The sequence below is a fragment of the Staurois parvus genome, unplaced genomic scaffold (genome assembly GCF_062004578.1).
Source record: "Staurois parvus isolate SC_StPar_1 unplaced genomic scaffold, SC_StPar_1.0 ptg000362l, whole genome shotgun sequence".
Classification (NCBI taxonomy): domain Eukaryota; kingdom Metazoa; phylum Chordata; class Amphibia; order Anura; family Ranidae; genus Staurois; species Staurois parvus.
In genome coordinates this window covers 7,922,763-7,936,124 of record NW_028318158.1, presented here as the reverse complement: position 1 = coordinate 7,936,124, position 13,362 = coordinate 7,922,763, and the positions used below count along the sequence as shown (strand labels likewise).

Genomic DNA, 13,362 nt, shown 5'->3' with positions numbered 1-13,362 from the left:
CGACCCCCAAACACTGAATTCAAGCCACAGTACACTGTGAAGACAGTGAAGCATGGTGGTGCAAGCATCATGATATGGGGATGTTTCTCATACTACGGTGTTGGGCCTATTTATCGCATACCAGGGATCATGGATCAGTTTGAATACATCAGAATACTTGAAGAGGTCATGCTGCCTTATGCTGAAGAGGAAATGCCCTTGAAATGGGTGTTCCAACAAGACAACGACCCCAAACACACCAGTAAACGTGCAACATCTTGGTTCCAGACCAACAAGATTGACGTTATGGAGTGGCTAGCCCAATCCCCGGATCTTAATCCAATAGAAAACTTGTGGGGTGACATCAAAAATGCAGTTTCTGAGGCAAAACCAAGAAATAGAGAAGAACTGTGGAATGTAGTCCAATCATCCTGGGCTGGAATACCTGTTCACAGGTGCCAGAAGTTGGTTGACTCCATGCAACACAGATGTACAGCAGTTCTCAGAAACAGTGCGACTACAACCAAATATTCATTAAGTGATTCTAAGGAAAGCAAAATCTTCAAACATTTTTCAGTTTATATAGTGAATGTTTGAGTTTGTAAAGAAGAATACAAACTGCTATTTTTTTGAACAGTCTAATATTCACTTTTCTTCAATTTTTTTAGAGGAACAACACAAATTTGATATATTTTTCCTCATGTTTTGATTTGGAATAGAATGTGTCGTGTTCCCAATGCATTTGTGTGTATGGAAATAAAAGCTATTAGAAGGATTTTGAGCTTTATTCACTTTTTTCAACACACTGCTATTATTTTGAACACAACTGTATCAGCTATCCTGACCCACTCTTATGTGACAAGATCATTTTGTAGCTTTGTCTTCCTGAAGGGTCATGACAGATTTTTGCTACTACAAGACAACCTCCTACTTCATCAGAAGATGTTACACTGCATGTGCTCTATTCTCTCTCCAATCAAGATGACAATGCTGACATCACAGCGGTGGAGACATGCTGAAGGTTTAAAGCCCATTGTGATCAAAACATCTATTTTAATACATTTTTGATCTCTAGGAACCACTCACCCCCCACTACCCTTCAACCCTGACCCCCTATAACTAATTAATGGGTTAATTAAAAAAAAAAACAATCCTTTTTACTTCTGGTTCTGGGTCACATGATATGCCAACCTCTAAGTTTTCTCTCTTCCTCACTGTAGAGTGCGAGGGTCCTTCTTCAGGTGCCCACATTGCTGCCTGGTGAGGTGGACATTTCTCACTGGCATGTCCAGTAACAGGGTTTTCCCCGGTTCTAGAACACTTCTATGGCATAATGAGGTCATGGAGGGGCGACGACAGGACCAGTTGGAGATGGACCTAAACTGCTGGATCACAGGCTATTCCCCCCAGAAGAGGCACCACAGAGGGTCATAAGACGGCAACTCAGGAGACAAACTAACAAGTGTTTTTCTAGGGTTCTCACCCAAGAATCGTGCTTACCTACCTTTTCATTGGGTGGTGGGAAAAACGTCAGCATCCAGTGAGGGCAGAAGTATCAAACAGCAGCTGCTTGGCCCCTTAAGTAAGGCTTGTTCCCTATCCCATATATGCAAGTAAACTTGAAAAAGTGGTCTTTGGTCTTAAGCGCTAATTGACCCCCCACCCATATATTTGGTATGCGAGTTTATCAGGAAAATGACTTTAAGGGGGCTTCACTTGTATAGTTGGACTTGTATATGGCTGGTCTTTTGACAGTTTTGAAGTCTAAGGAAAGATTCCTGTTTTTGTTGAGAACTCACTTTCTTTTACTCTCACTGTACTGTGATGCATGTCTGTTTTCTATGCCTTGTTTATGGAGGCTATTACCTGTTAACTGTAATATGTGCTTTGCTAAAGAGCAAAATAAAAACTTATAAACGAAACAGCAGCTGCTCAAGACAGTGAATACTTCACTTGCCATCCACTGGAAAGGAAAGTATGCAATAAGTTCTTTTATAGGGTGCCTTTTATTTAATATTTGTACTGTAGCTACATAGTCACTTGAATGGAAATCGAATATGTGACCCCCAAGCAGTGTCTGATTAGCTGATATGGGCAACACTTGCATCTTACTTCAGACAGTCCACGGTACTGTAAATGATGTGTATATAAAAAGGAGCCAGTACAGACCTCCAGGTCAGAAGAAGTGAACTCATAAGGGATGTTCCAGCCCAGTGCCCCGTATTTTCGCCTCTCATTTAACACAGAGTGAAAGAGGCACAGACTGAAGAGCAGCTTCTTCCAGGACTGTCCATGGTTCTCTTTCTCAAACGTCTTCTCCGGTATCAGTCCAATTCCACTGGTGTCAAATGTCTGCAGCAGTTTCCCCTTCAAACCCATAGGGGGCTCTACCGCCATCTACCAGAAAACAGAAGGGACATTAAAGCAAAGCTCCAGGAAAACAGCTAAATGTGCAGTTGGAATAAATATATGTGAACAATTTAATCTGTTAGTATAGTTGTAAAACTGTTCAGCCAGTCTTGTAATTTTCACTCTCCTGCCTCACTGCATAGCTAGCAGGGTGACACCACTATTCACTACTGTAGCTTTGTAGATTCCTGCATCACCCGCCTGCTTGTTGGGCTATGAAAGGTGATCATCATGTTGTTTAAGGCACCTTTTACATGGGGCAGACTCTGCTTTGCACAGCAGGGGATCAGTGGACAAATTAGCAGAACAGAGCAGGCAGATGTCAGGTCCAATGCTTATGCAGAGCAGACACAAAGACTGCCCATTGTGCTCTATGGGGGGTCAAAGGGAAAACATTAAGAAATGCCTTAAAAGGACACAGATTTGACGACATTTCGTACATACTGTGCAATATGACAAAAATACTGCACAGTGTTCCAGAAAATGAATTCCAAGAATGTTTCCGGCACAGTCATCTAGAAAAGTGCGTCACCTCACAAGGGATACTACTTTGAAGGGGACAGCAGCCACATATATACAGTGTACAGTGAAGGAAATAAGTATTTGATCCCCTGCTGAGGAGCATTGTCCTGGTAGAGAATCCACTTGTCAGGCTGGAGTTCCAGTCTTTTCCTCCAAACAGATTCTCTGTCCACATTTGTATTCGTCCTTTGTGTTTTTGGCTGCTCACATCTTGCATCATTGTGGACATTTTCCCACCCCTCCTTAAACCCCCTATGCCATTCAAACACACTTGATTTCTTCATGGAATGTTCTTCATATGTCTGTTGTAACGGAGCTAAAGTTTCACTCACACATTTACCAATTTTCATGCAAAATTTGATGTTAATCTGCTGCTTTAGTTTCCTGATACTCATATTCTGCCAACAGAGACAGAAAAAAATATGGTAAATGTCTTTATTAAGAAATTGTATTATTAATGGTACATACTGGATTGGTGACTAATAGCACTTTATTTGCAGAACAGGGTGCATGGCTGGTGACTAGTACCACTGTATTAGCAGAACAGGGAGCATGGGATCACTTTCCAACAGGTACAGTATTGGCATAGAGTTTGAATGATCTCTTAGGCTTGTGTGGGTTCTCTGTGGGTGTTACAGTTTCCTCCCCGATAGAAAAACATCTGAATAAGTTCATTGATTCTTCCTACACCGACTATAACAGCAGTGTATTAATGCTGAGGCATCAGGCTGTTTAATGAATAGTACAGTCTCACCTTGAAACCCTTCTGTAGGATGGACACTGGAAATAACCGATCTGATTTGGAGCTCAGCCACAGTCTAAATTGGGGATCTATAGACTGACTTTGCTGCTCGAATCTGTAAAAAACAAAGCCACAATTCAGTGGAGTGAAGCTAGTCATTTATTTTGCTTTTTAAATAAATGTAGGTACATATGCAATACACTAGGGACTTGAAGCGGTCCTAACATCATTAGCACAATGTTAATGTAAAATGTTATTCTATTTATTACTTCTTATGATTATAATATTCTAGGTTTTTATTACCACTCACAGAGATCATGGTACTCCCCCTCACAATGCCTTCATCTTCATCCAGAAGGATGGAGCCATCTTTTTTTAAGGTATCATTAGTATCTACATCCTGGACTGAGAGATTGGCTCAGAAATGAAACAATTCTGTAAATCCTGGTGCCTGTGTAGTTCTTGGCTGTGTTCACAAATGTCTGACAAATATCAGCCCTAACCTTGTGACTTGCTAAAGGTATAGTGTACAGCCTAGGTGATGACTTGGTGAGAGGGGATTGAGGAAATACTGTCTACTATCTGCAGCAGACTGATGACATAATCTCGGCATAGACAAAGTTACTGCACTGGAGCACTAGAGTGGCTTTTTACTGATAAATGGCAGAGCTTTTCGGAAACATGATACTGTTGCTATATGTTGTGACACATTAGGAGTTTATTTATGTAAACATGTACAGTTACTGACAGGTCCACTTTAAGTTGATAAGAAGTAACACAAGTACATTTTTTTAAAGCACAGACTATACTATAGTGTCACTTGTAATAGAGAATAGACTTACCCCTCCACAATTTCCCTCAGCCTGGGCATAAAGGAAGCGGCAAGGTGGCAGTTTTGCAGGAACACCCAATGTCCTTTCAGCCTCTTGGATTTATTGATCAACTCTTCTGCCTTCACCCCCTGACCACGGCCCAGAGAGATCATGTCCAGGTGCAGCGTGCTCCCTCGGGTCTCTAGTGCTAGGCGCTCCAGGTCACCAACTGGGTCACTACCTGTTATCATGATGTATCAAGTGAAAGTTAGATGCTTCCCTGTAGCTACAAACCTAATAAAGCCCAACTGATTTTATTTTAGATGGAAAAAAGAAAGGGTTATACCCTCTGTCCGGCTTTTACTGCTGTCTATGTCCCCATTCAGGTGATTTCTCTGTTCTGTCTGTCATGTGTCACCTGCACAGGAAATGGGGGAATTCTCCCACATTGGGAGACAGACAGCAAAAAAAGTAATTCTCCTACTAGAGGTTCTACTCTATCCTTGATATCCTAGAAAATGTTTTTTTTATTAGAGCCTTAAGAATTAATCTCACTTCCTGTTCTGTCTGCCATATGCCAAAAAGTTAACAAGCGGAAAAATATCCCCTAAATGGGTACACAGCATCAAAAACACATTTTTAAAGTATTACCTTTCTTAGTCAGAAAAGACTCTTTTCTGCAAAATCTTGAGTCACCTCTGACCCAATCTATTATTCAATGGATAAATGCGGTAATTGAGATCTAGAGAATGGAAGACCTCATCTTATTGTTGCACCACCAGGAAGAGCACTTTTGTAAGACCCGTTTCTGTTGACTCCAATTTCAATTTCAAATGGAAGACCCCCCCACAGGCGGCAGCATAGAAAGCCTCTTTTCCCCTCCACTTTCTTACCTCTCCCCTGCCTCACTTATCATTCTTTAGTGGTGCTTTTTGTTTGTTCATCCCGCTGGCAACCTAGCATGTCGTATCATCTCTCGGAACCATCCTCCTTGATGTACTTTGTGTTCTGTCTTTAATGCTGCCTACTAGTCTTCATTCTCTTACGCTTACTATGCCTTATAATCGTGTATGTACAATTTTGTGCTCTATACAGTACAAAATGATCTTGGATTGTTTGGTCGCCAACAAAAAATAAAAAGAATGAAAAAAAGGCCTCCTGCTTACACCCCTCTAATACAGTTTGTCTCTGGGGTTTATTTTGACTATAAACCTGCTGGCAGTTCTCTACAAGAGAATGGACAATTTATTTGCAATCCCCTTTATTTATTTATTTCTTTAAAGCTACTTCTTGCTAAGGAAGTTATAGTTCTTTTCTATGCAATCACTAACTTGCTACATTTATAGCGATTTTTACAAGTAAGCCAAATAACCCAGCAGCAGTGGATTCAATAAGACTCCTGTACTGATATGCCTGAGTTAATACATACAGAAGAGTGATATCCAACAAATGAGACAAAGGGAAAGAAATAGTAAAATGATAAAGTGCTACTATCAGTGATATACCATATCCCTATAAATCTAAAAAGTACTGCGTGTAGCACAAATGGTGCCTCCCAAGTAAAAGACACTATAGTGTCAGACTGGTGGAGATGAAATTTCACACGTTTTTGGGCCGTCCTTGTTCTTTTGTATATGTGTGACTGTGGTGCTTTATTTACGTGTCATTATTTTAATAAAGACTTTCACATTATTTGTACAATACATGGTGGTGAAGACAATTTTTAACATGAAGGGCACATTTACTGTCTTGGCCGTAGTGATGTATTGGTCAGAGGATGGTATCTCAGTGCCCCGAGGGGAACAGGGGCATCTGACACTCCAGGAAGTGTGGAATGCCAAAGAATTTTATGGAGACTGCAGCATTAGAATGGAGGGGAAGCAGGAGACAAAGACCACTAGAGAGGTGAGTATAAAAGCTCTTCGCTTGTAGGGACATATTAGCAGAAAATTTTTGGAACCTGAATCTTTAACTCCTTTCTCCACCAAGCTCACGCATATATGAAGAATCACAGAAGTGTGCGTTCTTCACAGGCACTGCATATATGTGCTTGGCATGTGTGCTTGAAGCGTGTTCCCAACGCAGAGACTGAACTGTCACCAAGAGCTCCTTGTCTTCTGGGGCATCGGCTCCTGATCACAGGTTCGCTGTGATAGCCTGTGATTGGCTATCACAGTGATCAGTCAATAAAACCCATCTCTGTACTGTCTTTCTTCTTTGATTGGAGAAAAAGGTACATTGAATCTTTTTCTCCTAGTCAGAGGAGAAGAGCGTCACAAAAAAAAGATAATAATAATCATAAAAATGAAGATAAAATGTCTAGATCAGGGCTTGATGTAGGTTAGTGTCAGGGTAAAGGTCAAAAGCCACTGTCAGGTTCAAATATCACACTCAGGGTGTTTCAGGTATGATTCAGGGTGGTCCTATTGTGTATTGTGTGTGTGGGGGTGATCAAATGGGGGCACAGGATACTACTGTGGGGGTGATGTGAAGGGGGGTAAAGGACACTGCTGTAGGGGGCAATGTAAAGGAAGGCACATGACACTACTGTGGGGGGTGATGTGAAGGGGGGTAGAGGACACTGCTGTGAAGGGAGTAGAAGGAGGTGTGATATGAAGGGGATCTTAGAACCCTATTGTGAAGGGGGCTGGGGAGACTGCTGTGAAGGGGGATCTGAGAACCCTATTGTGAAGGGGGCTGGGGACACTGCTGTGAATGGAGTGGAAGGAGGTGTGATGTGAAGGGGGATCTGAGAACCCTATTGTGAAGGGGGCTGGGGACACTGCTGTGAAGGGGGATCTGAGAACCATATTGTGAAGGGGGCTGGGGACACTGCTGTGAAGGGGGATCTGAGAACCCTATTGTGAAGGGGGCTGGGGACACTGCTGTGAAGGGGGATCTGAGAACCCTATTGTGAAGGGGGCTGGGGACACTGCTGTGAAGGGGGATCTGAGAACCCTATTCTGAAGGGGGCTGGGGACACTGCTGTGAAGGGGGATCTGAGAACTCTATTGTGAAGGGGGCTGGGGACACTGCTGTGAAGGGGGATCTGAGAACCCTATTGTGAAGGGGGCTGGGGACACTGCTGTGAACGGGAAACTGTGATGTGAAGTGGGGGACTATAATGTAAATGGGGGGGTTAAGGTGGGGTGGTGATTGCGATATGCAGGGGACTCTGAGGACACTAAAGCAAGAACTGGATTGTGATATGAGAGAGGGGGGCTGTGATGTGAAAGATCGCACATGCATGCAATTCAGACCTCTACTGTAAAATTTTACTAATCGGACATCCATGAATTGTAATTCAATAACCCGGCCTTGAATGCTTTTATAATACATTTTAATTTAAAGAGAATTATAACTGTATCAAAGATGAACTCCTTACCAGAACAGAGTATGAAGATAAGTGGAGAAGCGTTGCTGGTTTCCTCTAGGGCTTGTTTCAGATTCATTGCACTGCTCTGAGCATATTCTTTACCCATTTTCTCAATGATAAACTCCTGGATGGCGCTGGTTAAACATTCTGGACGGAGGATTTTGATCTAAATACAGATCCAATTTAGTTTATGTTATGATGTAGGGCAGGTGAAGACAGACACTTAGAAGGCATTTTGACTACGTCCTGCTGTGCATGTTAGTTTTGCCACGTGCACAGCAAAGGACCTCAATAGGACAGTTTTACCAAAATGAGCTGTGCTCAGCAACCAAGTCAATTGTGAACTCTGTAGGTAATGTAGAAGGAGTGACAGCTTATGGAGGACTATAGGTTGCCTATGGATCAGGATTTTTCATTTAGCTACTGGCTCTGAATGGAACATCTAGGGCAGCATTTCTCAACCTAAAACAAAAATGATGATATGTATCTAATTATACATATACGTGCCGCGCTCCACATTTATAACTGAACTATTCATAGTGAATGATAATAAAATTACCGTGAAAACAGAGTGCTTCAAACAAGTGCAACATAAAGTGTATAAATCAAAAGAATGGAACATATAAAATATAATTCTACCAATTAATATAACAGTCCTCTTTATGCTTCTATAAATATTTCAGTGATAGGTGAGGTATATAGTGCCACACTTCCCGTGCTCTGTGGATAGGTGTGCGCTCACCTCCTTGCTAGCCAGACAAACTGGCTAAACACACTTTTTGTCCTCACTGGACAAGGTGGAAATCTTTACTTTGGCTGCATATCTCCATCCAATGCTGGGTTGCCTTATTGCCACCAGAGGTCTCCCTCCTTCCACACTTGGACCTCAATGGATTTCTTATGGGGGTGGTAAAGATGGTTTTTCTCCTCTCAATTGCACCATGTAAAGACAAAAGACCACAGATGGTGCCTTATCCTTTGTGAGGCCAGAGCCCGTTTATTATAAGGGAAACGCCACTCACATTTAATCCATCAGTGCAGTTATCAGCTGGTATGTGTGTCAATCCTGTGTAGCTAGCGCCGCTCGTCCACCGCGGCGTCGTGACGTCAGAGCCCCTCCCCTACGCGTTACGCCACAGGGTCACGTGGCTTCATCAGGGGGATTATAATGAGACGTCACTGCGCTCTGCTCTCTATATATAGAGACAGTCGGCGCCATTTTCTTGTGGTCCGCATGGGCGCGGCCATTTTCCTATGGTCTGTATGCACCGATCTATTTCTGATGTGTGTACCACACATCAGAAGTGCTTATTAGAATGACGGATGTGCTAATACCTATTCTGACTTCATTGTCACAATTCACCAGCCTCCAGGATCATGAGACACACACAGCTTTACAAATAATGGATACAATCCAAAAAACGAATTACATGCATACTATTAAGATCTATCTATATCAATAATTTTATTTAAATATGTGCTAGTATAAAACATAATGCAATTTAATAATCCCTACCAGATAAAATATATATGTATATGTGTCTTTGAATTGCCACACCCATATATAAGTGTACACAAATATTAAAATTCCATAAAATTACAGTATAAAAACTATGGAATAAAAATAATTAAAAAAAAAAAAAAAAAAAAAAAAATAAAATAAAATTAAGAATCCATCAACCCAATAAATCATGAGGGGCACTCATCCCTCATGTACGCCTCCTACCACCTAATACCCCATTCTAAATTCTATCTTAATTTATATCCCTATTCATATATCACTACAGCATCCACTACAACCTATTCCTTTAATTCATAATAGGGGCTATTTCCTATTATTTAATACTACTATATTATTGTATAGTTATGAATGTGTGCTGTCTATATCTTTCAATGGTTACTACTCTCCATACAACTCCTTACAATATAGTTACGTCTTTTTATATGATCCCTATAGATGGTGATACCAGATAAATTAAAATACTCTTTACACATTACTAATAAAACACGTGAGATCAAATTCCTTGTTCAAACCATGTGGGGCCATACATTTCATTTCATAGATCCATTTGGATTCTTTTTTGCTTATCTCCCGTACCAGATTATCGCCTCTCCAATGTCTATTGTGCTTCTCTATTCCCCAGAATTGTAATTTGGATGCATTTTGATTGTGACATTTTCGGAAGTGGTCTGAAACATAGTGGTATTTATATCCTCTGTTAATGTTGTACACATGCTCCTTAATGCGTTCTTTCAGTGCTCTTTTTGTTCTACCAATGTATAGAAGGTTGCATGGACACTTCAACGCATACACTACTCCCTTCGTTTCGCAAGTCATGAACTGTTTAATTTTATATTCCTTGTTATTGTGTGTATTGGTAAATGTGAATCTTCGTCTCGGGTTAGCTACGACTCTCTTGCATCCATAGCACCTCCCGCATGCATAGAACCCTTCACCTTGAAAAAAAGTGCAGTTGGAATTTTTTAGTGGTTCCAATACATTCTTTACCAACATGTCTCTTAAGTTGGGTGCCTTTTTATATACAAATTTCGGTTTTGGGGGAATAATGTGCTTAAGGTGTTTGTCCAGTTTTAATATCTCCCAATGTTTGGAGATAATACTCTGGAACGCTTTGTACTGTTTATGGTAATCCAACACTATGGGCATATTGTAATCTTCCCCATCTACCTTTGGTTTATCCATCAGTAAATTGTCTCTATTCATTTGTCCCACTTCATATCTTTCTTTTTCTATTGTGACTGGGTCATATCCCTTCGCTACAAATCTATTTTTTAGCACTTCACTTTGTGCTTTGTAGTCCTCTTTTCTACAACAATTCCTTTTCACCCTTATAAATTGGCCCTTTGGGATATTCTTAATCCACGGTTGATAATGACAGCTCGTAGTGGGTATATATGCATTCCGATCCGTAGTCTTAAAATAATTTTTTGTATATAGTATCTGTCCTTCTTTCTTAATTGTAATATCCAAAAAATTAATTGCATCATCATTGATAGTCCAGCTCAAATTAATGTTGTCTCTATAATTATTTAATTCTTTATAGAACAATTCTAAATACTCTTTATTCCCATCCCATATGAGGATGATGTCATCAATAAATCTGCGGTACAATCTAATTTCCTTCCTGGGATGCTGGTAAACAATCTCCTCCTCCCATTTAGCCATGTACAAATTCGCCACACTGGGGGCGAATTTGGCTCCCATCGCTATTCCCCTAATTTGTAAATAATAATCCTTCTTGTACCAGAAATAATTGTGGAGTAGACAAAATTTCAGACTTTTGATGATAAATTTTTTGTGTTTATTAGGAATGCTCGAATATTTATTGAGAGCCCACTTAATTGCTTCTATTGCTCCTCTATGATCAATGTTTGTATATAATGAGTAGATATCAGCTGTACTCATCATCGTATCGCTGTGTGCCTGTACTTCCTGTATTAGCTTGATGGTATGCTTTGTATCTTTTAAATAGGCTGGTGTGTTCTCTACTAAGGGTTGTAGGAAGCTGTCGATATACTCTCCTAGTCTGGATGTCATGGAATCTATGCCATTAATAATTGGCCGACCTGGTGGTTTGGTGATATCCTTGTGAATTTTGGGTACTGAATATATGACCGGCAATTTACATACAGTGGGTATTAAATTCAAAGACACATATACATATATATTTTATCTGGTAGGGATTATTAAATTGCATTATGTTTTATACTAGCACATATTTAAATAAAATTATTGATATAGATAGATCTTAATAGTATGCATGTAATTCGTTTTTTGGATTGTATCCATTATTTGTAAAGCTGTGTGTGTCTCATGATCCTGGAGGCTGGTGAATTGTGACAATGAAGTCAGAATAGGTATTAGCACATCCGTCATTCTAATAAGCACTTCTGATGTGTGGTACACACATCAGAAATAGATCGGTGCATACAGACCATAGGAAAATGGCCGCGCCCATGCGGACCACAAGAAAATGGCGCCGACTGTCTCTATATATAGAGAGCAGAGCGCAGTGACGTCTCATTATAATCCCCCTGATGAAGCCACGTGACCCTGTGGCGTAACGCGTAGGGGAGGGGCTCTGACGTCACGACGCCGCGGTGGACGAGCGGCGCTAGCTACACAGGATTGACACACATACCAGCTGATAACTGCACTGATGGATTAAATGTGAGTGGCGTTTCCCTTATAATAAACGGGCTCTGGCCTCACAAAGGATAAGGCACCATTTGTGGTCTTTTGTCTTTACATGGTGCAATTGAGAGGAGAAAAACCATCTTTACCACCCCCATAAGAAATCCATTGAGGTCCAAGTGTGGAAGGAGGGAGACCTCTGGTGGCAATAAGGCAACCCAGCATTGGATGGAGATATGCAGCCAAAGTAAAGATTTCCACCTTGTCCAGTGAGGACAAAAAGTGTGTTTAGCCAGTTTGTCTGGCTAGCAAGGAGGTGAGTGCACACCTATCCACAGAGCACGGGAAGTGTGGCACTATATACCTCACCTATCACTGAAATATTTATAGAAGCATAAAGAGGACTGTTATATTAATTGGTAGAATTATATTTTATATGTTCCATTCTTTTGATTTATACACTTTATGTTGCACTTGTTTGAAGCACTCTGTTTTCACGGTAATTTTATTATCATTCACTATGAATAGTTCAGTTATAAATGTGGAGCGCGGCACGTATATGTATAATTAGATACATATCATCATTTTTGTTTTAGGTTTAGCACAGTTTATGAGCTATGTGTAAAGTGCTGTAGCACCAGTAGTAATATATGGTTTGAAGTTATCATTTGTCACGTCAAGGGAAGTATCTTGTTTTGGCTCACGAGTATAATTTATCACATTTTGAGCATTTCTCAACCTTTTCGACACAGAGGAACCCTTGACATAATTTTCCGGTCTCAGGGAACCCCTGCTAAAATGACTTTATCCACAATTCATGATAAATCAGTGTGATAGTGAGAGGTAAGAATGCTCCTTACACTTGTGGTCATTGTGAAGAATTCCCCCCTTACAGATTGCTAAAAAGATCAATGATGTAAGTGGGAACTTACCTGAGAGGCAAAAATTGATCATTGCTCAAGGAACCCCTAGCAACCTCTGGAGAAACCTTGGCTGAGAAACCCTGATCTAGGGAGGTAAAGAGGTATGTATGTGCTCAAGGGGAAGGGGGGATTCAAGTAATCTGTTGCTTGGTGGTGAATTGACAAAGTACAATTTTACTTTATGCATCCATATTATTGTACTTGTGGAATTGCATTTCCCAATATGACAATTTGGAAGCTATATGCTGAACAAAATAGCACCAACATGTAATGAAAATGAAATTGCACAATTTTATTCCGGTATCCCAAATTTCTAAAGGTCAGTATATAGCTCTCAGATAAAGGTACAATGTACAGAGACAATCCAACCATTGGCAGAAACATTCCTCTCAAGCTTGGTGCATAAAATCTGTCTGGATGCTCCAGGCATACATGTTTATGTT

At 40.6% G+C, this 13,362-nt stretch overlaps 1 protein-coding gene across 1 annotated transcript in view; it reads right to left on the bottom strand.

Moving 5' to 3' along the window:
* The window catches only part of DNAH14 (dynein axonemal heavy chain 14), a 338,071-nt gene that overhangs the window by 17,311 nt on the left and 307,398 nt on the right, over positions 1-13,362 (bottom strand). Inside the window, exons 75-78 of the mRNA XM_089684997.1 lie at positions 7,850-8,006; positions 4,495-4,705; positions 3,665-3,767; positions 2,149-2,376 (exon numbers count right to left, since the gene is read on the bottom strand). Of these exons, the coding sequence (XP_089541123.1) occupies positions 2,149-2,376; positions 3,665-3,767; positions 4,495-4,705; positions 7,850-8,006 (699 nt within the window). The remainder of the gene's footprint in view (positions 1-2,148; positions 2,377-3,664; positions 3,768-4,494; positions 4,706-7,849; positions 8,007-13,362) is intronic.